We start from the raw sequence: 27,824 nt of genomic DNA, 5'->3' as shown, positions 1-27,824 counted from the left end.
AACGGATCATACAGGGCGAGTTCTTTTTGCACGTACTACCAGAAATCTATACCACTGTCCTAGAATTTGATTGTCGCATTTTGCCACTATTCTCTGCACCCCTGACTGTATCAAGACAGCGTTGTCTGCTCGTATGAGGCTTTATAAAACAGTCCTTTTTAACCACTGAATCTCTTATCTTTTCTGCCAATAGAAGGAGCAGCGAGTATGTATAGTATTATTGGTAATTAAATCATTATTGTTATCATGTATATTACTTTTATAATATCTGAAAGAGGCTTTGGTATTAGCCAGTCTGAGGGGCTGTGCGTGTGATACAGGGCGTGGAACCGGAGGTGCTAAGTCCGGTGTATTTGCTAAAATAGTGGCGAACAAACAAAGTGATAGCGGGGTACAGTATGAGCATATGGTAGATTCAGAGTATCCAGACCCCTTGAATTTTTACACATTTTTACATTTTCACATTTTTACACATGTTACGTTACAGCCTAATTCTAAAATGGATTAAAATGTTTTTTCCCCCCCTCAGTAATCTACACACAATACACCATAATGACAAAGAAAAACGTTTTTAGTATTCAGACCCTTTACTCAGTACTATGTTGAAGCACCTTTGGCAGCGAATACAGCCTTGAGTCTTCTTGGGTATGACGCTACAAGCTTGGCACACCTGTATTTGGAGAGTTTCACGAATTATTTTCTGCAGATCCTCTCAAACTCTGTCAGGTTGGATGGGGAGCGTTGCTGCACAGCTATTTTCAGGTCTCTCCAGAGATGTTCGATCGGGTACAAGTCGGGCTCTGGCTGGGCCACTCAAGGACAGCAGAGACTTGTCCCCAAGCCATTCCTGCATTGTTTTGGCTGTGTGCTTAGGGTTGTTGTCTTGTTCGAAGGTGAACCTTAGCTCCAGTATGAGGTCTGCAGCGCAGATTTTCATCAAGGATCTCTGTACTTTGCTCAGTTCATCTTTCCCTTGATCCTGATGAGTCTCCCAGTCCCAGTCAAAGTAGGGATGGTGACAGGTTTCCTCCAGACATGACGCTTGGCATTCAGGCCAAAGAGTTCAATCTTGGTTTCATCAGATCAGAGAATAGTGTTTCTCATAGTCTGAGAGTGCTTTAGGTGCCTTTTGGCAAACTCCAAGCGGGCTGTTTTCTGCCTTTTACTAAGGAGTGGCTTCTGTCTGGCCACTCTACCATAAAGGCCTGATTGGTAGAGTGTGGCAGAGATGCTTGTCCTTCTGGAAGCTTCTCCCATCTCCACATAGGATCTCTGGAGGTCTGTCAGAGTGACCATTGAGTTCTTGGTCACCTCCCTGACCCAGGTCCTTCTCCCCCGATTGCTCAGTATGGCCGGTCGGCCAGCTCTAGGAAGAGTTTTGGTGATTCCAAATATTCTTCCATTTAAGAATGACGGAGGCTACTGTGTTCTTCGGGACCTTCAATGCTGCAGAAATGTTTTGGTACCCTTCCCCAGATCTGTGCCTCGACACAATCCTGTCTCGGAGCTCTACGGACAATTCCTTCGACTTCATGGCTTGGTTTTTGCTCTGACATGCACTGTCAACTATGGGACCTTATATAGGCAGGTGTGTGCCTTTCCAAATCATGTCCAATCAATTGAATTTACCACAGGTAGACTCCAATCAAGTTGTAGAAACATCTCAAGGATGATCAATGGAAACAGGATGCACCTGAGCTCAATTCCGAGTCTAATAGCAAAGGGTCAGAATTCTTACGTAAATATTGTATTTTTTTTATTTTTTTATCGGTTTTCACTTTGTCATTATGGGGTTTTGTGTGTAGTTTGATGAGGAAAATTGTTTATTTAATTCATTTTAGAATAAGGCTGTAACGTAACAAAATGTGGAAAAAGTTAAGGGTCTGAAAACTTTCAAAATGAACTGTTTATTACAAATGCAGACCATGGCTAAGGGAAACACTGGCAGGCATCTTTAATACTTTTGTACATTTTTTTAATGAATTAGATTTATTTCCCCCTGGAAGGAGAGACTGGTCCACTTCACAAAATAGATGGCAACATGAGGGAGGGAACATGAGGGAGGGAAATTATGTGGATATATTGAAGCAACATCTCAAGACATCAGTCTGGAAGTTAAAGCTTGGTCGCAAATGGGTCTTCCAAATCGACAATGACCCCAAGCATACTTCCAAAGTTATGGCAAAAATGGCTTAAGGACAACAAAGTCAAAGTATTGGAGTGGCCATCACAAAGCCCTGACCTCAATCCGATAGAAAATTTGTGGGCAGAACTGAAAAAGTGTGTGCGAGCAAGGAGGCCTACAAACCTGACTCAGTTACACCAGCTCTGTCAGGAGGAATGGTCCAAAATTCACCCGACTTATTGTGGGAAGCTTGTAGAAGGCTACCCAAAACGTTTGACCCAAGTTAAACAATTTAAAGGCAATGCTACCAATTACTAATTGAGTGTATGTAAACTTCTGACCCACTGGGAATGTAATGAAAGAAATAAAAGCTGAAATAAATCATTCTCTCTACTATTATTCTGACATTTCACATTCTTACAATAAAGTGGTGATCCTAACTGACCTAAGACTGGGAATTTTTACTAGGATTAAATGTCAGGAATTGCGAAAAACTGAGATTAAATGTATTTGGCTAAGGTGTATGTAAACTTCCGACTTCAACTGTAACTTATGATTAGTTTTCTGTCAGCGCAACCTGTTATTTAGACTGGTTAATGAAATGAGTTTGGCTGTGTATGTGTTCCGTGTGATGCTTGGAAGATCAAGTTCATTTATCTTTCACAATAAAAAGTGAAATTGAGGAATGAAGGTGAAGATCTTTATTTTCCATCAGTACAAAATATAATTTAGATGCTTTTCAGACTGTTATAGGCCAATTTCTTGATGTCTACAGTATCCTCTCTGGTATGCAATCTGGTTTCTGCTCAGGTTATGATGCCTCACTGAAACCTTAAAGGTCCTCAATGATGTCATTATTGCCCTTGATTCTAAGCAATGTTGTTCTGTTATTGTTATGTACTTGGCCAAAGCTTTTGATACGGTAAACAATTCCATTCCTGTGGGCCGGCTAAGGAGTATTGGTATCTCTGAGGGGTCTTTGGCCTGTTTTGCTATCTACCTGTCTCAAAGAGTAGAGTGTATAAAGTTAGAAAATCTACTTTCTCAGCCACTTCCTGTCACCAAGGGAGTACCCCAAGGCTCAATCATAGGCCCCACGCTCTTCTCAATTTACATCTATAACATAGCTCAGGCTGTAGGAATTTCTCTCATCCATTTATATGCAGATGATAGTCTTATACTCAGCTGGCCCCTACTCGGATTTTGTGTCAAATGCTCTACAACAAAGCAATACTCCTTATAGGACACATCACTGCACTCTATACTCTTCTGTAATTGGTCATCTCTGTATACCCGTCGCAAGACCCACTGGTTGATGCTTATTTATAAAACCCGCTTAGGCCTCATTCCACCTTATTTGAGAAATCTACTGCAGCCCTCATCCTCTACATACAACACCCATTCTGCCAGTCACATTCTGTTAAAGGTCCCCAAAGCACACACATCCCTAGGTCGCTCCTCTTTTCAGTTCGCTGCAGCTAGCGACTGGAACGAGCTGCAACAAACACTCAAACTGGACAGGTTTATCTCAATATCTTCATTCAAAAACTCAATCATGGACACTCTTACTAACAGTTGTGGCTGCTTTGCTTGATGTATTGTTGTCTCTAACATCTTGCTCTAGAAGGCTAGCATCCCGGAGTCGCCTCATCACTGTTGACGTTGAGACTGGTGTTTTGCGGGTACTATTTAATGAAGCTGCCAGTTGAGGACTTGTGAGGCGTCTGTTTCTTGAACTAGACACTCTAATGTACTTGTGCTCTTGCTTAGTTGTGCACCGGGAACTACCACTCCTCTTTCTATTCTGGTTAGAGACAGTTTGCGCTGTTCTGTGAAGGGAGTAGTACACAGCGTTGTACGAAATTGCCCTTCATTTCTCGTACAACGCATTTCCCGCATGGAAAACTTCCATTTCTCAGAACAAGAATAGACAGATGAGATTCAGAAGAAAGTTCTTTGTTTTTGGCCATTTTGAGCCTGTAATCGAACCCACAAAATGCTTATGCTCCAGATACTCAACTAGTCTAAAGAAGGCCAGTTTTATTGCTTCTTTAATCAGGACAACAGTTTTCAGCTGTGTTAACATAATTGCAAAAGGGTTTTCTAATGATCAATTAGCCTTTAAAAATTATAAACTTGGATTAGCTAACACAACGTGCCATTGGAACACAGAAGTGATGGTTGCTGATAATGGGCCTCTACGCCTATGTAGATATTACATAAAAATCAGCTGTTTCCAGCTACAATAGTCATTTACAACATTAATGTCTACACCGTGTTTCTGATCAATTTGATGTTATTTTAATGGACAAAAAATATGCTTTTCTTTCAAAAACAAGGACGTCTCTAAGTGACCCCAAACTTTTGAATGGTAGTGTATATATGTATATATATATACAGTGGGGCAAAAAAGTATTTAGTCAGCCACCAATTGTGCAAGTTCTCCCACTTAAAAAGATGAGAGAGGCCTGTAATTTTCATCATAGGTACACTTCAACTATGACAGACAAAATGAGAAAAGAAAATCCAGAAAACGCAGTGGCTGCGTTGTTGACTTAGTTTGAAATTGTAGCTGGCTAGGTAGCCTCGGTAACTGGCTAGGTAACCTTGACAATTACTCTAAACTACACAATTATCTTGGATACAAAGACAGCAAAGACAACTATGTAGCTAGCTAACACTACACTAATCAAGTCGTTCCGTTGTAATGTAATAGTTTCTACAGTGCTGCAATTCGGTAGACGGTAGACGTTGGCTAGCTGCTGGCTTGCTAGCAGTGTTGCCTACGTTAGGACGAAAATAGCTGGCTAGCTAACCTCGGTAATTACGATAATTACTCTAAACTACACAATTACCTTGGATACAAAGACAGCAACGACAACTATGTAGCTAGCTAACACTACACTAATCAAGTCGTTCCGTTGTAATGTAGAAACTAATGTAATAGTTTCTACAGTGCTGCTATTCGGTAGACGGTAGACGTTGGCTAGCTGCTAGCTGCTGGCTAGCTAGCAGTGTTGACTAGGACGAAAATAGCTGACTAGCTAACCTCGGTAATTACGATAATTACTCTAAACTACACAATTATCTTTGATACAAAGACGGCTATGTAGCTAGCTAAGATCAGACAAGTCAAACCGTTGTACTGTACTGTAATGAAATGTAATACTACCTGCGGAGCGAAATGCGAAATGCGATCACTCGCTCCAACAGTGCTGCTATTCGGTAGACGTTGGCTAGCTGCTAGCTGCTGGCTAGCTAGCAGTGTTGACTAGGACGAAAATAGCTGACTAGCTAACCTCGGTAATTACGATAATTACTCTAAACTACACAATTATCTTTGATACAAAGACGGCTATGTAGCTAGCTAAGATCAGACAAGTCAAACCGTTGTACTGTAATGAAATGTAATACTACCTGCGGAGCGAAATGCGAAATGCGACCACTCGCTCCAACGACTGTAGTAATTGCATGCTTGGAATATGGGACCAAAAACTAAACTTTTGACTGCTTTATTTAGAACAATCTTTATGTAATTGTCAACCTTACCTTTTTTGAGAGAAAAAATATTTCTCTGAGAAATTGTATTAGTTTAACATAGTATAATTTCCCAATTTTTTTTGCTATACAATACAGCTTTGTATTTGAATTATATATTTTATAAAGTCATTATTGGGCATCTTTAACAAGGGTGTCAATCATTTCAGACCCCACTCTACCCCCCTGGCGATTTGAGAGCGCAAGGTTGACCAGCAAAGGGAAACAAGCCTTCCTCGGTGGTGGAACTATTCTCAACACACAAGCAAACAGATTCTACGTTTGAACCAGATCCTACAGCAACCAAACCTACAGATCCTACAACAATTGTCCTCCACACTGCAAACATGAGAGATAATGGTTCCTGCTCCAAGACCCTGGCCCTGAGTGGATCTTCTTCCAGCATGACCCAGCAGCAACTAAACCCATCTCCATCCCACTGCCTAAGCACAGTCAGCCGTGGATGCTCCGGCTACCAGGGTGGCTCTGCAACAGCAGTAGAGGTGGTAACTGAATTCCACAATTAGCATGCTGACGAGATGCAGGAGCTGAACGTACACTTTGTGGGCTACAGGTTCATGTTCAGACATTGGAGCAGAGGAATGGCCAACTGCAGGCGGAACTGGATGATCTGAAGTGCATCTACCAGGGGGACACCAGCGGCATTGGGGAAGAGTACAAGCTCAAACTCAAGGAAATACGGGATCTGATTGAGGCTCTGACCCAGGAGAAGGGGGCGGTGGACATCGAGAGGAGCTACATTGAGAAGGAGGTGGTGTGGAGGATGAAACTGGAGGAGGAGCTGTCTCTGCGGGATGAGGCAGAGATGATCCTGAGGGAGTTCCGGAAGAACGTGGACGACGCCACGCTGCAGAGGGCCGACCTGGAGAGGCACGTAGAGAAGCTGGTGGCCGAGATCCAGTTCCTCAAGAAGCTCCATGATAAGGAGGTGGCTGACCTCCTCAAGTAGATCGTGGACTCCAAGGTGACTGCCAAGCTGGAATCAGACAAGCCCTGGCTGCCTACCTGTGCCAAACATGAATGGAGATCAAAGCTGCCATGGCCAGCAACGTCCAGGAGGAGGAGAAGTGGTACATGGGCAACTTTGAGAAGCTCAAGGATGTATTTGGCAAGAAGGAGGACCAGATGAAGAACATGAAGGAGGAGATCACCACCTTCCACAACCAGGTGACAAAATTTCCAGAACCGGATCAACGGGTTGAAGGCCCAGAACGCTGTCATTGAGAGGCAGTTGGAGAACATGGAGAATGCCCATCTGGGCAACATTGGCGCGCTAGAGGACATCATTGCCCACCTGGAAAACCAGCTGTGCAAGACCAAGCTAGAGATGAGCAATTTCCTGAAGAACTACCAGGAGATGCTTCACATCAAGCTGAAGCTGGACACAGAGATCACTTACAGGGAGCTGCTGGATTGAGAAGAGACCAGGCTGGGCATCTTGGGAGGGGATGTTAAGCAACACACCACCTGAGTCGAGCCCCATATGTCCGCTTTCTTGACCATGCCTGCCAACCTCTTACCAAGTAACACAACTGAGGACGTTTACATGAATGTATACTAACTAGCCAGAGAAGTTTGACATTTGCAAAAGAAACACTGGTTTACACATATTTTATATATACAGTGGGGCAAAAAAGTATTTAGTCAGCCACCAATTGTGCAAGTTCTCCCACTTAAAAAGATGAGAGAGGCCTGTAATTTTCATCATAGGTACACTTCAACTATGACAGACAAAATGAGACAAATCACATTGTAGGATTTTTAATGAATTTATTTGCAAATTATGGTGGAAAATAAGTATTTGGTCAATAACAAAAGTTTATCTCAATACTTTGTTATATACCCTTTGTTGGCAATGACAGAGGTCAAACGTTTTCTGTAAGTCTTCACAAGGTTTTCACACACTGTTGCTGGTATTTTGGCCCATTCCTCCATGCAGATCTCCTCTAGAGCAGTGATGTTTTGGGGCTGTTGCTGGGCAACGCGGACTTTCAACTCCCTCCAAAGATTTTCTATGGGGTTGAGATCTGGAGACTGGCTAGGCCACTCCAGGACCTTGAAATGCTTCTTACGAAGCCACTCCTTCGTTGCCCGGGCGGTGTGTTTGGGATCATTGTCATGCTGAAAGACCCAGCCACGTTTCATCTTCAATGCCCTTGCTGATGGAAGGAGGTTTTCACTCAAAATCTCATGATACATGGCCCCATTCATTCTTTCCTTTACACGGATCAGTCGTCCTGGTCCCTTTGCAGAAAAACAGCCCCAAAGCATGATGTTTCCACCCCCATGCTTCACAGTAGGTATGGTGTTCTTTGGATGCAACTCAGCATTCTTTGTCCTCCAAACACGACGAGTTGAGTTTTTACCAAAAAGTTCTATTTTGGTTTCATCTGACCATATGACATTCTCCCAATCTTCTTCTGGATCATCCAAATGCTCTCTAGCAAACTTCAGACGGGCCTGGACATGTACTGGCTTAAGCAGGGGGACACGTCTGTCACTGCAGGATTTGCGTCCCTGGCGGCGTAGTGTGTTACTGATGGTAGGCTTTGTTACTTTGGTCCCAGCTCTCTGCAGGTCATTCACTAGGTCCCCCCGTGTGGTTCTGGGATTTTTGCTCACCGTTCTTGTGATCATTTTGACCCCACGGGGTGAGATCTTGCGTGGAGCCCCAGATCGAGGGAGATTATCAGTGGTCTTGTATGTCTTCCATTTCCTAATAATTGCTCCCACAGTTGATTTCTTCAAACCAAGCTGCTTACCTATTGCAGATTCAGTCTTCCCAGCCTGGTGCAGGTCTACAATTTTGTTTCTGGTGTCCTTTGACAGCTCTTTGGTCTTGGCCATAGTGGAGTTTGGAGTGTGACTGTTTGAGGTTGTGGACAGGTGTCTTTTATACTGATAACAAGTTCAAACAGGTGCCATTAATACAGGTAACGAGTGGAGGACAGAGGAGCCTCTTAAAGAAGAAGTTACAGGTCTGTGAGAGCCAGAAATCTTGCTTGTTTGTTATTGACCAAATACTTATTTTCCACCATAATTTGCAAATAAATTCATTAAAAATCCTACAATGTGATTTTCTGGAGTTTTTTCTCTCATTTTGTCTGTCATAGTTAAAGTGTACCTATGATGAAAATTACAGGCCTCTCTCATCTTTTTAAGTGGGAGAACTTGCACAATTGGTGGCTGACTAAATACTTTTTTGCCCCACTGTATATATATTTACTTTTTTATCCCAGGCCTTTTTTCTTTTGGTAGGCCGTCATTGTAAATAAGAATTTGTTCTTAACTAGTTAAATAAAGGTTAAATGAAATAAAATGAATAAAAAACGATGCTATTTAGATGCGTTTGTGCATCATATGTAGACGTGCTGTTGCTACTGTTCCAATAACATATTTATGATGGTACCCTGCTGTGACCACTCAACATTACATTGATCACAAATATCTGATCATAAGAGTCAAGAGGTCAATGTTAGGCTTAGGGAAAATAGGATTTTGAATCAAAATCAAGTCAAACAAAGATAGTAAAACATACAGTATGGTGTGTATTGTACAGTATGTTTGTGTGTTCTGATCCCTTACCTCAGCCAGGTAGAACTCGTCATAGTGCCTTTGGTGGTTCTCGCCCTTGTAGTAGTTGCTAGCCGCAACGATTACGTCTACGGCAACCATAGTCAGAATAAACATGTGGAAGATGGAGGAGCGCATCAGTTGCTGTGGAAACAGAGACATTTATTTAGAATGCATGTAGAATAAGGACATATTGACGTCTATTCTATAACACACACACCCATCCAGATACCCACGGCCACATATGAGAGGTTTCTCGGGCTGACCTAAATGACACCACATCCCTCATATAGTACACTTCTTTTGACCGGAGCCTTACATTTATGTCTTTTCAGTTTTGCTCTAAAACACTTTTGTCTGGACAAACAGTATGAGTCGTGCTACAATATACACTGAACATAAATATACATGCAACATGTAAAGTGTTGGTCCCATGTTTCATGAGCTAATACAAAAGATCACAGAAATGTTCCATAGCTACAAAAAGCTTATTTCTCTAAAATTGTGTGCACAAATGTGTTTACATCGCAGTTGGTGAGCATTTATCCTTTGCCAAGATAATCCATCCACCTAACATGTGTGGCATATCAATAAGCTGATTAAACGGCATGATCATTACACAGGTGCACCTTGTGCTGGGGACAATAAAAGGCCACTCTAAAATGTGCAGTTGTGTCACACAACACATTGTCACAAGTTTTGAGGAAGAGTGCAATTGGCATGCTGACTGCAGGAATGTCCACCAGAGCTGTTGCCAGATATTTGAATGTTCATTTCTCTACCATTAGACAAATGTTGTTTTAGAGAATGTGGCAGTATGTCCAACCGCTCTCACAACCGCAGACCACATGTAACCACGCCAGCCCAGGACCTCCACATTTGGCTTCTTCACCTGTGGGATTGTCTGAGACCAGCCACCCGGACAGCTGATGAAACTGTGGGTTTCCACAAACAAATAATTTCTGCACAAACTGTCAGAAACCGTCTCATGGAAGCTCATCTGGGCGCTCGTCGTCTCGTAACCAACTTCAGTGGGCAAATGCTCATCTTCAATGGCCAATGGCATGCTGGAGAAGTGTGCTCTTCACAGATTAATCCCGGTTTCAACTGTACCAGAAAGATGTCAGACGTCGTATGTATGGCGTCGTGTGGGCGACAGGTTTGCTGAAGTCAACGTTGTGAACAGAGTGCCCCATGGTAATGGGGTTATGGTATGGTCAGACATAAGCTACAGGCAACTGACACAATTATATTGTATTGATGGCAATTTGAATGCACAGACACGTGACGAGATCCTGAGGTCCATTGTCGTGCCATTAATTTGACGCCATTACATCATGTTTCAGCATGATAGTACACAGCCCCATGAAGCAAGGATCTGTACACAATTCCTGGAAGATGAAAATGTCCCATTTATTCCATGGCTTGCATACTCACCAGACATGTCACCCATGTAATGCTAGGTAATTCATGTTCAGATTACCATTTCACATGGAGGCGTGAGGGCTGAGCAACCCTGACCCACCTTGCCTGCTAACAATGTAATGCTAGGTAATTAAGGACTTTGTCCTAGTGTCACAATCCAGATTTAAAACATGCCAAAAGTAAGTGAGTTTCCTGTCTGCCAAATTATTTTTTATATACCCCCTGGCGATGTGAGAGAGCATCACTAGCAAGGTTGGCCAGCAAAGGGAAACACAGCAAGCATCCCTTGGTGGTGGAACTATTCTCAACAACACAAGCACATCATATCCTAGGTTTGGACCAGATCCTACAAAAAACTTCCTTGACACTGCAAACATGAGAGGTAATGGGTCCTACTAAAAGAGCCTAGCAGCGGATCTTCGTCCAGCAGGACTGGCAGTAGCTGAGCTCATCTCCATCCCGCTGCCGAGGCGCCACAGTCAGCCGTGGACGCTCATGCTACAAGAGAGGCTCTGCAACAGCAGTGGAGGTGGGAACTGAACTCCACAAACAGCATGCCAATAAGAAGGAAGAGAAGGCTACATCGGAAACGTTCAGAGGCTGGAGCGGAACTGGATGTCCTGAAGGGCCGCCACAAGAGGGGCCCCAGCGGCATCGGAGAAGAGTATTTACTCTGCGTTTTAGTTTCATCAGGGTACCTGCACGTCGGCCTATTAAGCGCCGTCTCTTTCTCTTCGGAGTGTCTGATGTCCAGAAGCTCTTTTTATTCATAGGAAACTATTCCGGAAACATTATGTACAAAAATGTTTTAAGATCAGCAACAAAAAAAACACATAAAATAGCAGAATTGGTCAGGAGCCCGTAAAACGTCCTCTATACATTCCAGCGACATTTTCTCAGATGGTGAAAATCTCACAGAGTGAAAGTCAAATCAGCCATTACCTCCTTAGTTGATACAAATAAAATAAATTACCTTCAGTAAGACTTCTACTCTATGAGTTAAAAAAAAAAAATGTTGTCGAGACAAAATAACATAATTTGCTTCTTTATGCCACAGTAACACATTTACTTATGGAAGACCTTAAGCTAGAGTATGATGGTATAAATGGATGCAAAAACATATCATTGATTTTCACAATTGCCAATACAATCAAAATAATTTGATCAACCCAAATTATACATTTATTCTAATTGTAAAAGCTAAATACGACCTCCCATCATTCTGAGGTAATGATTCATGGGCAAACCATTAAACAAGACAAATGATGTGCCTGGCTGGTGGAGATTTAAATATCCCCTCGTCTCAGTTATAGCAAGATGGAGAATGAGAGAAATTAAGAGAGAAATGGGGGTGAGAGAAAAAGAGATATGTAGACATGGAGAGAAGGGGGATATTCAGAGACATAAAAGAGAGAGGAGAGAGAGAGGCAGAGACATGAAAGAGGGAGGAGAGAGAAGCAGAGAGAGAGAGGGAGGAAGAGAGATGAGCTTGAGCCTGCAGGACAGTGGTTCTTATTGGAAATGGCAACAGGCAAACATGGCTGGCAGCTAAACTTCAGGGGATGAAAAGCAATCAGGACTATTTCATTAGATACAGAGAGAGAGGGAGAGGAAGAGAGAGAGAGATGGAGAGGGAAAGAGGAAGCAAGAGAGAGACAGCAAAATCACTATCTATTCAGACATAATAAACCAAATGGAGAGGTAAGTCACTGTTTTATTTCTTCCAGGAGCAGCTACAGTATTGAACGTCTAGTACAAGCAGCATGGCCAAATTCAATCAAAACCAAAATTGGCACACACAAAAATCTGTCCCTGTATCATTACAACAAATGTAGCGAGTACAAGCTATGCCCTAACCAAACAAGGGGTTTTGATTTCATATTATATTATTCATGCAAGACATTTGTGTTCTTTTCTAACACAGAAACAATATTATTTGTCTGTGGGCCCAGTTTAACCACCCTGCAGGCTGAATTGAATTCCCTACAGTCAGAGGGGAGTATCAGATTGTACAGCTTGTGAGTGGGAGGAATAAGACCAAGTATGGAAGACTGTCTGTAGAAGATGGATAGATGGAGAGATTAAAAGAAAGTGAGAGACATACACAGTCCCTTCAGTATTCACACCCCTTGACTTTTCCAACAGTCTGTTGTGTTTAAGCCTGAATTTAAAATTGATTAAAATGCTGTGTATAGGCCAGTTTGTCACTGGCCTATACACAATACCCCATAATGTCAAAGTGGAATTATGTCTTTTGAAATGTTAACAAATTAATAAAAAATGAAAAGCTGAAATGTCTTTTGAGTCCATAAGTATTCAACCCCTTTGTTATGGCAAGTCTTATATACATTCAGCAGTTAAAATATGCATAACAACCACATAATAAGTTGCATGGACTCAATAAAGTGTTTAACATAATTGTTGAGTGACTACCTCATCTATGTACCTCACACATACAATTATAAGTCTCCAACTTCAGTGATTTTTGCAATTCGTTCCAGTCACTGGCAGCAGAGAACTGGAAGGAAAGGCGGCCAAAGAGGTGTTGGCTTTGGGGATGACCAGTGAAATATACCTGCTGGAGCGCGTGCTACGGGTGGGAGTTGCTATGGTGACCAGTGAGCTGAGATAAGGTGGAGCTTTACCAAGCAAAGACTTATAGATGACCTGGAGCCAGTGGGTTTGGCAACGAACATGTAGCGAGGACCAGCCAACGAGAGCATACAGGTCGCAGTGGTGAGTAGTATATGGGGCTTTGGTGACAAAACGGATGGCACTGTGATAGACTGCATCCAATCTGTTGAGTAGAGTGTTGGAGGCTATTTTGTAAATGACGTCGCCAAAGTCAAGGATCGGTATGATAGTCAGTTTTATGAGGGTATGTTTGGCAGCATGAGTGAAGGAGGCTTTGTTGTGAAATAGGAAGCCGATTCTAGATTCTTTGGATTGGAGATGCTTAATGTGAGTCTGGAAGGAGAGTTTACAGTCTAGCCAGACACCTAGGTAGTTATAGTTAGCCACATATTCTAAGTCAGAACCGTCCAGAGTAGTGATGCTAGTCGGGGGGGCGGGTGCGGGCAGCGATCGGTTGAAGAGCATGCATTTAGTTTAACTAGCATTTCAGAGCAGTTGGAGGCCACGGAGGGGGTGTTGTATGGCGTTGAACATCGTTTGGAGGTTTGCTAACATAGTGTCCAAAGAAGGGCCAGATGTATACAGAATGGTGTCGTCTGCGTAGAGGTGGATCAAAGAATCACCAGCATCAAGAGCGACAACATTGATATATACAGAGAAAAGAGTCGGCCCGAGAATTGAACCCTGTGGCACCCGCATAGAGACTGCCAGTGGTCCGGACAACAGGCCCTCCAATTTGACACACTGAACTCTATCTGAAAAGTAGTTAGTGAACCAGGCAAGGCAGTCATTAGAGAAACCAAGACTGTTGAGTCTGCCGATAAGAATACAGTGATTGACAGAGTCGAAAGCCTTGGCCAGGTTGATGAAGACGGCTGCACAGTACTGTCTTTTATTGATGGCGGTTATGATATCGTTTAGGACCTTGAGCGTGGCTGAGGTGCCCCCGTGACCAGCTCGGAAACCAGATTGCATAGTGGAGAAGCTATGGTGGGATTCGAAATGGTCGGTGATCTGTTTGTTCACTTGGCTTCTGAAGACATTAGAAAAGCAGGGCAGGATGAATATAGGTCTGTAACAGTTTGGGTCTAGTGTGTCTCCCCCTTTGAAGAGGGGGATGACCGTGGCCACTTTCCAATCTTTACGAATCTCAGACGATACAAAAGAGAGGTTGAACAGACTAGTAATAGGGGTTGCAACAATGGCGGCGGATAAGTTTAGGAAGAGAGGGTTCAGATTGTCTAGCCCAGCTGATTTGTAGGGATCCAGATTTTGCAACTCTTTCTGAACATCAGCTGTCTGGATTTGGGTGATGGAGAAGGGGGGGGGGGGGGGGGGGACTTGTAATCATTTAGGACTAGGGAGTTTTTCAGGATACAAATAAACGGAATGGAGCTAAGCGTTTTTCAGGATACAAATAAACGGAATGGAGCTAAGCACAGGCAAAATCCTAGAGCAAAACCTGGTTCAGTCTGCTTTCCACAAGACACTGGGAGATTAATTCACATTTCAGCAGGACAATAACCTAAAACACAAGGGCAAATATACACTGGAGTTGCTTACCAAGAAGAAAATGAATGTTCCTGAGTGGCCGAGTTGCAGCTTTCACCTAAATCTGCTTGAACATCTATGGGATGACTTGAAAATGGTTGTCTAGCAATGATCAACAACTCATTTGACAGAGTATGAAGAATTCTGAAAAGAATAATGGGCAAATATTGTACACTCCAGGTGTGAAAAGGTCTTAGAGACTTACCCAGAAAAACTCACAGCTGTAATCGCTGCCATAGGTGATTCTAACATGTATTGACTCAAGGGTTTGAATACTTATTCAAATTCAATATTTCTGTTCCATTTTCAATAAATTACAGAAAATGTCTCAAAGCATGTTTTCACTCTGTCATTATGGGATATTGTGTGTAGATGGGTGACAAACAATCTATTTAATCCATTTTGAATTCAGGCTGTAACACAACCAAATGTAGAATAAATCAGGAGGTATGAACACTTTCCAAAGGCACTGTAAATGGAAAGATAGGAAGGAGAGGTCTGGGAGACAGCTGGGGAAGAGTCACTATTACTGCTCCGTGCTGGAAGGAATCGCATCACTTTGGGTATTGGGAGTGCTGTGTCAGTGTTTCTCAACCTTTTGTACCAGGGACTGGCAAGCTATAGTTGTTCCCCGGTAGAACTCACTGAATCAGTGTCAGCTAACCATCTCAGGGACCGGTCCACATCATCTCCTTGATAATGTGAATTGTAACTAGTGCTGAGCGATTAGTGCTTTTTGAGGTCGGTTTAGTTTCGGTTCGATTCTTAAAAAATAATCACTTTTTTTATTTCAAATATATATATTTTTTCCATTAAATCACTATGTGGGTTGAATGCTGTAACAACACTGAATAAAACAATTAATATAAGTCCCATGATGGTAGTGACTGCCCATTTCTGCTTATCACTTATTAACAATCATTTATTAACATTACTTTAATAACATATTTCAGTTGTTGTGTATTTGGAGACTTTATTTAATTCCAAGTCATCATCTCATCTCTATAGAGCTTGTCACGCCCTGACCTTAGAGAGCCGTTTTATTTCTCTAGTTGGTTAGGTCAGGGTGTGATGTGGGGTGGGCATTCTATGTTTTGTAATTCTTTGTGTTTGGCCGAGTGTGGTTCCCAATCAGAGGCAGCTGTCTATCGTTGTCTCTGATTGGGAATCATACAGACTTTTATGACTGCAGAATACTGTGATCATGTATTTTTAGGTAGATACCTCGCAGCAACTAATTTCTATCACTCTCAATTGCGTATTCTCTTTAAGCATAAAAAAACACAGATGGACAAGTATAAACACCATGGGACCACGCAGCCGTCTTACCGCTCAGGAAGGAGACGTGTTCTGTCTCTTAGAGATGCACGTACTTTGGTGAGAAAAGTGCAAATCAATACCAGAACAACAACAAAGGACATTGTGAAGATGCTGGATGAAGCAGGTACAAAGTATCTATATCCACAGTAAAACGAGTCCAATATCGACATAACCTGAAAGACCGCTCAGCAAGGAAGAAGCCACTGCTCCAAAACTGCCATAAAAAAGCCAGACTATGGTTTGCAACTGCACATGGGGACAAAGATTGTGCTTTTTGGAGAAATGTCCTCTGGTCTGATGAAACAAAAATTGAACTGTTTGGCCATAATGACCATCTTATGTTTGGAGGAAAATAGGGGAGGCTTGCAAGCCGAAGAACACATCCCAACCGTGAAGCACCAGGGTGGCAGCATCATGTTGTGGGGGTGCTTTGCTGCAGGAGGGACTGGTGCACTTCACAAAATAGATGGCATCTTGAGGCAGGAAAATTATGTGGAAATAGTGAAGCAACATCTCAAGACATAAGTCAGGAAGTTAAATCTTGGTCGCAAATGGGTCTTCTGAAAAAGTGTGTGAGCAAGGAGGCCTACAAACCTGACTCAGTTACACCAGCTTTGTCAGGAGGAATGGGCCAAAATTCACACAACTTATTGTGGGAAGCTTGTGGAATATATAAATACCAGCAACAGTGTGTGAAAACCTTGTGAAGACTTACAGAAAACGTTTGACCTCTGTCATTGCCAACAAAGGGTATATAACAAAGTATTGAGATAAACTTTTGTTATTGACCAAATACTTATTTTCCACCATAATTTGCAAATAAATTCATTAAAAATCCTACAATGTGATTTGTCTCATTTTGTCTGTCATAGTTGAAGTGTACCTATGATGAAAATTACAGGCCTCTCTCATCTTTTTAAGTGGGAGAACTTGCACAATTGGTGGCTGACTAAATACTTTTTTGCCCCACTGTATATATAAAATATGTGTAAACCAGTGTTTCTTTTGCAAATGTCAAACTTCTCTGGCTAGTTAGTATACATTCATGTAAACGTCCTCAGTTGTGTTACTTGGTAAGAGGTTGGCAGGCATGGTCAAGAAAGCGGACATATGGGGCTCGACTCAGGTGGTGTGTTGCTTAACATCCCCTCCCAAGATGCCCAGCCTGGTCTCTTCTCAATCCAGCAGCTCCCTGTAAGTGATCTCTGTGTCCAGCTTCAGCTTGATGTGAAGCATCTCCTGGTAGTTCTTCAGGAAATTGCTCATCTCTAGCTTGGTCTTGCACAGCTGGTTTTCCAGGTGGGCAATGATGTCCTCTAGCGCGCCAATGTTGCCCAGATGGGCATTCTCCATGTTCTCCAACTGCCTCTCAATGACAGCGTTCTGGGCCTTCAACCCGTTGATCCGGTTCTGGAAATTTTGTCACCTGGTTGTGGAAGGTGGTGATCTCCTCCTTCATGTTCTTCATCTGGTCCTCCTTCTTGCCAAATACATCCTTGAGCTTCTCAAAGTTGCCCATGTACCACTTCTCCTCCTCCTGGACGTTGCTGGCCATGGCAGCTTTGATCTCCATTCATGTTTGGCACAGGTAGGCAGCCAGGGCTTGTCTGATTCCAGCTTGGCAGTCACCTTGGAGTCCACGATCTACTTGAGGAGGTCAGCCACCTCCTTATCATGGAGCTTCTTGAGGAACTGGATCTCGGCCACCAGCTTCTCTACGTGCCTCTCCAGGTCGGCCCTCTGCAGCGTGGCGTCGTCCACGTTCTTCCGGAACTCCCTCAGGATCATCTCTGCCTCATCCCGCAGAGACAGCTCCTCCTCCAGTTTCATCCTCCACACCACCTCCTTCTCAATGTAGCTCCTCTCGATGTCCACCGCCCCCTTCTCCTGGGTCAGAGCCTCAATCAGATCCCGTATTTCCTTGAGTTTGAGCTTGTACTCTTCCCCAATGCCGCTGGTGTCCCCCTGGTAGATGCACTTCAGATCATCCAGTTCCGCCTGCAGTTGGCCATTCCTCTGCTCCAATGTCTGAACATGAACCTGTAGCCCACAAAGTGTACGTTCAGCTCCTGCATCTCGTCAGCATGCTAATTGTGGAATTCAGTTACCACCTCTACTGCTGTTGCAGAGCCACCCTGGTAGCCGGAGCATCCACGGCTGACTGTGCTTAGGCAGTGGGATGGAGATGGGTTTAGTTGCTGCTGGGTCATGCTGGAAGAAGATCCACTCAGGGCCAGGGTCTTGGAGCAGGAACCATTATCTCTCATGTTTGCAGTGTGGAGGACAATTGTTGTAGGATCTGTAGGTTTGGTTGCTGTAGGATCTGGTTCAAACGTAGAATCTGTTTGCTTGTGTGTTGAGAATAGTTCCACCACCGAGGAAGGCTTGTTTCCCTTTGCTGGTCAACCTTGCGCTCTCAAATCGCCAGGGGGGTAGAGTGGGGTCTGAAATGATTGACACCCTTGTTAAAGATGCCCAATAATGACTTTATAAAATATATAATTCAAATACAAAGCTGTATTGTATAGCAAAAAAAATTGGGAAATTATACTATGTTAAACTAATACAATTTCTCAGAGAAATATTTTTTCTCTCAAAAAAGGTAAGGTTGACAATTACATAAAGATTGTTCTAAATAAAGCAGTCAAAAGTTTAGTTTTTGGTCCCATATTCCAAGCATGCAATTACTACAGTCGTTGGAGCGAGTGGTCGCATTTCGCATTTCGCTCCGCAGGTAGTATTACATTTCATTACAGTACAACGGTTTGACTTGTCTGATCTTAGCTAGCTACATAGCCGTCTTTGTATCAAAGATAATTGTGTAGTTTAGAGTAATTATCGTAATTACCGAGGTTAGCTAGTCAGCTATTTTCGTCCTAGTCAACACTGCTAGCTAGCCAGCAGCTAGCAGCTAGCCAACGTCTACCGAATAGCAGCACTGTTGGAGCGAGTGATCGCATTTCGCATTTCGCTCCGCAGGTAGTATTACATTTCATTACAGTACAGTACAACGGTTTGACTTGTCTGATCTTAGCTAGCTACATAGCCGTCTTTGTATCAAAGATAATTGTGTAGTTTAGAGTAATTATCGTAATTACCGAGGTTAGCTAGTCAGCTATTTTCGTCCTAGTCAACACTGCTAGCTAGCCAGCAGCTAGCAGCTAGCCAACGTCTACCGTCTACCGAATAGCAGCACTGTAGAAACTATTACATTAGTTTCTACATTACAACGGAACGACTTGATTAGTGTAGTGTTAGCTAGCTACATAGTTGTCGTTGCTGTCTTTGTATCCAAGGTAATTGTGTAGTTTAGAGTAATTATCGTAATTACCGAGGTTAGCTAGCCAGCTATTTTCGTCCTAACGTAGGCAACACTGCTAGCAAGCCAGCAGCTAGCCAACGTCTACCGTCTACCGAATTGCAGCACTGTAGAAACTATTACATTACAACGGAACGACTTGATTAGTGTAGTGTTAGCTAGCTACATAGTTGTCTTTGCTGTCTTTGTATCCAAGATAATTGTGTAGTTTAGAGTAATTGTCAAGGTTACCTAGCCAGTTACCGAGGCTACCTAGCCAGCTACAATTTCAAACTAAGTCAACAACGCAGCCACTGCTAGCTAGCCTACTCCACCAGCCAGCAGCACTGTATCATTTTAGTCAATAAGATTTTTTGCAACGTAAGCTTAACTTTCTGAACATTCGAGACGTGTAGTCCACTTGTCATTCCAATCTCCTTTGCATTAGCGTAGCCTCTTCTGTAGCCTGTCAACTATGTGTCTGTCTATCCCTCTTCTCTCCTCTCTGCACAGACCATACAAACGCTTCACACCGCGTGGCCGCCGCCACACTAACCTGGTGGTCCCAGCGCGCACGACCCACGTGGAGTTCCAGGTCTCCGGCACCCTATGGAACTGCCGATCTGCGGCCAACAAGGCAGAGTTCATCTCAGCCTATGCTTCCCTCCAGTCCCTCGACTTCTTGGCACTGACGGAAACATGGATTACCACAGATAACACTGCTACTCCTACTGCTCTCTCCTCGTCTGCCCACGTGTTCTCGCACACCCCGAGAGCTTCTGGTCAGCGGGGTGGTGGCACTGGGATCCTCATCTCTCCCAAGTTGACATTCTCTCTTTCTCCCCTGACCCATCTGTCTATCGCCTCCTTTGAATTCCATGCTGTCACAGTTACCAGCCCTTTCAAGCTTAACATCCTTATCATTTATCGCCCCTCAGGTTCCCTTGGAGAGTTCATCAATGAGCTTGACACCTTGATAAGTTCCTTTCCTGAGGATGGCTCACCTCTCACAGTTCTGGGTGACTTTAACCTCCCCACGTCTACCTTTGACTCATTCCTCTCTGCCTCCTTCTTTCCACTCCTCTCCTCTTTTGACCTCACCCTCTCACCTTCCCCCCCTACTCACAAGGCAGGCAATACGCTTGACCTCATCTTTACTAGATGCTGTTCTTCCACTAATCTCATTGCAACTCCCCTCCAAGTCTCCGATCACTACCTTGTATCCTTTTCCCTCTCGCTCTCATCCAACACTTCCCACACTGCCCCTACTCGGATGGTATCGCGCCGTCCCAACCTTCGCTCTCTCTCCCCCGCTACTCTCTCCTCTTCCATCCTATCATCTCTTCCCTCTGCTCAAACCTTCTCCAACCTATCTCCTGATTCTGCCTCCTCAACCCTCCTCTCCTCCCTTTCTGCATCCTTTAACTCTCTATGTCCCCTATCCTCCAGGCCGGCTCGGTCCTCCCCTCCTGCTCCGTGGCTCGACGACTCATTGCGAGCTCACAGAACAGGACTCCGGGCAGCCAAGCGGAAATGTAGGAAAACTCGCCTCCCTGCGGACCTGGCATCCTTTCACTCCCTCCTCTCTACATTCTCCTCTTCTGTCTCTGCTGCTAAAGCCACTTTCTACCACTCTAAATTCCAAGCATCTGCCTCTAACCCTAGGAAGCTCTTTGCCACCTTCTCCTCCCTCCTGAATCCTCCTCCCCCTCCCCCCTCCTCCTCCCTCTCTGCGGATGACTTCGTCAACCATTTTGAAAAGAAGGTCGACGACATCCGATCCTCGTTTGCTAAGTCAAACGACACCGCTGGTTCTGCTCACACTGCCCTACCCTGTGCTTTGACCTCTTTCTCCCCTCTCTCTCCAGATGAAAACTCGCGTCTTGTGACGGCCGGCCGCCCAACAACCTACCCGCTTGACCCTATCCCCTCCTCTCTTCTCCAGGCCATTTCCGGAGACCTTCTCCCTTACCTCACCTCGCTCATCAACTCATCCTTGACCGCTGGCTACGTCCCTTCCGCCTTCAAGAGAGCGAGAGTTGCACCCCTGCTGAAAAAACCTACACTCGATCCCTCCGATGTCAACAACTACAGACCAGTATCCCTTCTTTCTTTTCTCTCCAAAACTCTTGAACGTGCCGTCCTTGGCCAGCTCTCCTGCTATCTCTCTCAGAATGACCTTCTTGATCCAAATCAGTCAGGTTTCAAGACTAGTCATTCAACTGAGACTGCTCTTCTCTGTGTCACGGAGGCGCTCCGCACTGCTAAAGCTAACTCTCTCTCCTCTGCTCTCATCCTTCTAGACCTATCGGCTGCCTTTGATACAGTGAACCATCAGATCCTCCTCTCCACCCTCTCCGAGTTGGGCATCTCCGGCGCGGCCCACGCTTGGATTGCGTCCTACCTGACAGGTCGCTCCTACCAGGTGGCGTGGCGAGAATCTGTCTCCGCACCACGTGCTCTCACCACTGGTGTCCCCCAGGGCTCTGTTCTAGGCCCTCTCCTATTCTCGCTATACACCAAGTCACTTGGCTCTGTCATATCCTCACATGGTCTCTCCTTTCATTGCTATGCAGACGACACACAATTAATCTTCTCCTTTCCCCCTTCTGATAACCAGGTGGAGAATCGCATCTCTGCATGTCTGGCAGACATATCAGTGTGGATGACGGATCACCACCTCAAGCTGAACCTCGGCAAGACGGAGCTGCTCTTCCTCCCGGGGAAGGACTGCCCGTTCCATGATCTCGCCATCACGGTTGACAACTCCATTGTGTCCTCCTCCCAGAATGCTAAGAACCTTGGCGTGATCCTGGACAACACGCTGTCGTTCTCAACTAACATCAAGGCGGTGACCCGTTCCTGTAGGTTCATGCTCTACAACATTCGCAGAGTACGACCCTGCCTCACACAGGAAGCGGCGCAGGTCCTAATCCAGGCACTTGTCATCTCCCGTCTGGACTACTGCAACTCGCTGTTGGCTGGGCTCCCTGCCTGTGCCATTAAACCCCTACAACTCATCCAGAACGCCGCAGCCCGTCTGGTGTTCAACCTTCCCAAGTTCTCTCACGTCACCCCGCTCCTCCGCTCTCTCCACTGGCTTCCAGTTGAAGCTCGCATCCGCTACAAGACCATGGTGCTTGCCTACGGAGCTGGGAGGGGAACGGCACCTCCGTACCTTCAGGCTCTGATCAGGCCCTACACCCAAACAAGGGCACTGCGTTCATCCACCTCTGGCCTGCTCGCCTCCCTACCTCTGAGGAAGTACAGCTCCCGCTCAGCCCAGTCAAAACTGTTCGCTGCTCTGGCACCCCAATGGTGGAACAAACTCCCCCACGACGCCAGGTCAGCGGAGTCAATCACCACCTTCCGGAAACACCTGAAACACCACCTCTTTAAGGAATACCTAGGATAGGATAAAGTAATCCTTCTAACCCCCCCCCCTTAAAAGAGTTAGATGCACTATTGTAAAGTGGTTGTTCCACTAGATATCATAAGGTGAATGCACCAACTTGTAAGTCGCTCTGGATAAGAGCGTCTGCTAAATGACTTAAATGTAATGTAATGTCGTGGCCAAAAGTTTTGAGAATGACACAAATATAAATTTTCACAAAGTCTGCTGCCTCAGATTGTATGATGGCAATTTGCATGTACTCCAGAATGTTATGAAGAGTGATCAGATGAATTGCAATTAATTGCAAAGTCCCTCTTTGCCATGCAAATGAACTGAATCCCCCAAAAACATTTCCACTGCATTTCAGCCCTGCCACAAAATAATCAGCTGACATTATCTCGTTAACACAGGTGTGAGTGTTGACAAGGACAAGGCTGGAGATCACTCTGTCATGCTGATTGAGTTCGAATAACAGACTGGAAGCTTCAAAAGGAGGGTGGTGCTTGAAATCATTGATCTTCGTCTGTCAACCATGGTTACCTGCAAGGAAACACGCGCCGTAATCATTGCTTTGCACAAAAAGGGCTTCACAGGCAAGGATATTGCTGCCAGTAAGATTGCACCTAAATCAACCATTTATCGGATCATCAAGAACTTCAAGGAGAGCGGTTCAATTGTTGTGAAGAAGGCTTCAGGGCGCCCAAGAATGTCCAGCAAGCGCCAGGACCAACTCCTAAAGTTGATTCAGCTACGGGATCGGGGAAACACCAGTACAGAGCTTGCTCAGGAATGGCAGCAAGCAGGTGTGAGTGCATCTGCACGCTCAGTGAGGTGAAGACTTTTGGAGGATGGCCTGGTGTCAAGAAGGGCAGCAAAAAAGCCACTTATCTTCAGGAAAAACATCAGGGACAGACTGATATTCTGCAAAAGGCACAGGGATTGGACTGCTGAGGACTGGGGTAAAGTCATTTTCTCTGATGAATCCCCTTTCCAATTGTTTGGGGCATCCGGAAAAAAGCTTGTCCGGGGCCTCCCGGGTGGCGCAGTGGTCTAGAGCACTGCATCGCAGTGCTATGCTGCGCCACCAGAGTCTGGGTTCGCGCCCAGGCTCTGTCGCAGCCGGCCGCGACCGGGAGGTCCGTGGGGCGACGCACAATTGGCTTAGCGTCGTCCGGGTTAGGGAGGGTTTGGCCGGTAGGGATATCCTTGTCTCATCGCGCTCCAGCGACTCCTGTGGCGGGCCGGGCGCAGTGCGCGCTAACTGAGGGGGGCGGGTGCACGGTGTTTCCTCCGACACATTGGTGCGGCTGGCTTCCGGGTTGGAGGCGCGCTGTGTTAAGAAGCAGTGCGGCTTGGTTGGGTTGTGCTTCGGAGGACGCATGACTTTCGACCTTCGTCTCTCCCGAGCCCGTACGGGAGTTGTAGCGATGAGACAAGATAGTAATTACTAGCGATTGGATACCACGAAAATTGGGGAGAAAAGGGGTTAAATTAAAAAAAAAAAAAAAAAAAAAAAAAAGCTTGTCCGGAGAAGACAAGGTGAGCGCTACCATCAGTCCTGTGTCATGCCAACAGTAAAGCATCCTGAGACCATTCATGTGTGGGGTTGCTTCTCAGCCAAGGGAGTGGGCTCACTCACAATTGTGCCTAAGAACACAGCCATGAATAAAGAATGGTACCAACACATCCTCCGAGAGCAACTTCTCCCAACCATCCAGGAACAGTTTGGTGACGAACAATGCCTTTCCAGCATGCTGGAGCACCTTGCCATAAGGCAAAAGTGATAACTAAGTGGCTCGGGGAACAAAACATCGATATTGTGGGTCCATGGCCAGGAAACTCCCCAGACCTTAATCCCATTGAGAACGTGTGGTCAATCCTCAAGAGGCGGGTAGACAAACAAAAACCCACAAATTCTTACAAACTCCAAGCATTGATTATGCAAGAATGGGCTGTCATCAGTCAGGATGTGGCACAGAAGTTAATTGACAGCATGCCAGGGCGGATTGCAGAGGTCTTGAAAAAAAATGGTCAACACTGCAAATATTGACTCTTTGCATCAACTTCATGTAATTGTCAATAAAAGCCTTTGACAGTTATGAAATGCTTGTAATTATACTTCAGTATTCCATAGTAACATCTGACAAAAATATCTAAAGACATTGAAGCAGCAAACTTTGCGAAAATTTATATTTGTGTCATTCACTAAACTTTTGGCCACGACTGTACATCAAATTTGTATTTCAGATTATTTCGTGCCCAATACAAATTCACGATAAATAATGTATTGTGTCATTTTGGAGTCACTTTTATCGTGAATAAGAATAGAATATGTTTCTAAACACATCTATATTCATGTCGATGCTACCATGACTTTGGATAATCCTGAATGAATCGTGACTAATGACGAGTGAGAAATTTACAGGAGGGTCAAAGATCATACCCCCAAAGACATGCTAGCCTCCCCTCTTATTGGTAATGGTGAGAGGATAGCATGCCATGGGGGTATGATCTTCATGATATGACACATAGACAGAGACGAGAGATAGAGAGAGGGAAGGAAAGAGAGATGGACAGCTCTGTAGCTCCGGAGGGATGAGGAAAAAGTGGAAAGGTTGTCTGTCGATCTTCGTCTCCTGGCACCTATACAGCTATATCAAATCAGGCAGCTCCGGGGTTGGCCACGCACGCACACGAACACAAACAGTAGTTGGGATTGAACGTGACCACGCAGTTTGACATTTCCAGCTATCAGACGCTCTCCCCCCACGGATGTTTGGGCTGAAGGGGAGTGTGTGTGTGTGTGTGTATGCAAGTGTAAGTCTTACACTATTAACTGAGGGAGTGAAGGCCATATTTTTACCTCTGTAAATCAGTCTGCCGGTCTCCCAAACGTTCGTACACACACACACACACACACACACACACACACACACACACACACACACACACACACACACACACACACACACACACACACACACACACACACACACACACACACACACACACACACACACACACACACACACACACACACTGTCTGCCTGCTCCCCTGCCTTCACCAGTCACCCACCCTGGATAGAAGAGCTCTATTGTCTATCCCCCCTATCTTTATTTCATCTAAAAAAAGACATACAGAAACACTGTCAAACACCCGAGGTGACATGGCCTACTTTGAGAAGCCGTAAGTGTCTGTGTGTGTGTGTGTGTGTGTGTGTGTGTGTGTGTGTGTGTGTGTGTGTGTTCACATGGGTGTGTCTGGTAAATATGGGAGCGGGATGTCAAAATGAATTTAACAGCCCCAATTGTGAGACATGATAGCTCTTTCACTCCGTTTGATGCTATCTATTTTGCTTCCCCACATGTTGGAGGGTTGCTTATTAGTGCCACTTCTCATGAGTCTTTGAAACGTCAGGTGTACACCCACACCAACACCCACACCCATACACAGCTTCTCGTGCCTTGGCAACATCAGGTGCTAAGGCTGACACACAATTAGTGTATGTTTTGGCAGGAAGCCTGGAAAAAATGTCACTTTTCAGCCTCAAATCAAACAGCAAAGGAGGACGGCTCCTTAAGACATCTCACATGTAGACTCGAGCATCTTCACAGCACAATATTTACTTTCAAATCAATGGAACATTTCATACCTAGTGCGATCCTAGTGAGTTGCCCTTAAGCCCTTATAAATCAATTGAAAAAAGCATTGAACTTAACCAATATCAAATACAAAACTGCTACACGACAAAATGTCAATAGTAATGGTTATATAGATAAGATATGCAGATATTGCTGTACAAGTAGATAAAAGGCAACCTCTTCATATACACTGAACAAAAATATGAGTGCAACATGTAAAGTGTTGGTCCCATGTTTCAGGAGCTGAAATAAAAGATCCCAAAAATGTTCCATATGCACAAAAAAAGCTTATTTCTCAGAAATGTTGTGCACAAATTTGTTTACATCCCTGTTTGTGAGCATTTCTCGTTTGCCAAGATAATCCATCCACCTGACAGGTGTGGCATATCAAGAAGCTGATTAAACAGCATGATCATTACACAGCTGTACCTTCTGCTGGGAACAATAAAAGACCACTCTAAAATGTGCAGTTGTTACTTATTGAATAATAATTTCTCTACCATAAGCCACCTCCAACGTTGTTTTAGAGAAATTGGCAGTACTTCCAACCGGCATCACAACCGTAGACCACGTGTAACCACGCCAGCCCAGGACCTCTACATCCGGCTTCTTCACCTGCGGAATCATCTGACATCAGCCACTCGGACAGCTGATAAAACTGTGGGTGTGCATAACCGAAATATATCTGCACAAACTGTCAGAAACCGTCTCACGGAAGCTCATCTGCATGCTCGTCGTCCTCATCAGGATCTTAACCAGACAGCAGTTCGGCATCGTAATCGCCTTCAGTGGGCAAATGCTCACCTTCGATGGCCACTGGCACACTGGAGAAGTGTGCTCTTCATGTTTGAATCCCGGTTACAACTGTACCGGGCAGATGTCAGACAGCGTGTATGGCTATGTGTGGGCGAGCGGTTTGCTGATGTCAACATTGTTAACTAAGTGTCCCATGGAGCGGTGGGGTTATGGTAGGGGCGGGCATAAGCTACGGACAACGAATACAATTGCATTTTATCGCTGGCAATTTGAATGCAGTGACTAGATCCTGAGGCCCATTGTCGTGCCATTCATCCGCCACCTTCACCAGTTCCTGCAATATCCAGCAACTTCGCACAGCCATTGAAGAGGAGCGGGACAACATACCCACAGGCCACAATCAACAGCCTAATCAACTCTGAGTGAAGTCGCACTGCATGAGGCAAATGGTGGTCACACCAGATACTGACTGGTTTTCCGATCCACGACCCTACATGTTTTTAAGGCATCTGTGGCCAACAGATGCATATCTGTATTCCCAGTCATGT

At 44.7% G+C, this 27,824-nt stretch overlaps 1 protein-coding gene and 2 pseudogenes across 7 annotated transcripts in view; 1 reads left to right on the top strand and 2 right to left on the bottom strand.

Moving 5' to 3' along the window:
- Nucleotides 1-27,824, bottom strand: part of nalcn (sodium leak channel, non-selective) — a 294,913-nt gene that overhangs the window by 158,807 nt on the left and 108,282 nt on the right. For all 7 annotated transcript variants that reach the window (XM_071341958.1, XM_071341956.1, XM_071341957.1 and 4 more), the window contains one exon: nt 9,269-9,400. In XM_071341958.1, the coding sequence (XP_071198059.1) occupies nt 9,269-9,400 (132 nt within the window). The remainder of the gene's footprint in view (nt 1-9,268; nt 9,401-27,824) is intronic.
- Nucleotides 6,010-7,154, top strand: LOC139539193 (vimentin-like; annotated as a pseudogene).
- On the bottom strand, nt 17,309-18,507 carry LOC139539192 (vimentin-like; annotated as a pseudogene).

The sequence above is a fragment of the Salvelinus alpinus genome, chromosome 14 (genome assembly GCF_045679555.1).
Source record: "Salvelinus alpinus chromosome 14, SLU_Salpinus.1, whole genome shotgun sequence".
NCBI lineage: Eukaryota > Metazoa > Chordata > Actinopteri > Salmoniformes > Salmonidae > Salvelinus > Salvelinus alpinus.
Note: the sequence above shows the minus strand (reverse complement) of the source record. Positions and strands in the feature narration are given on the sequence as shown.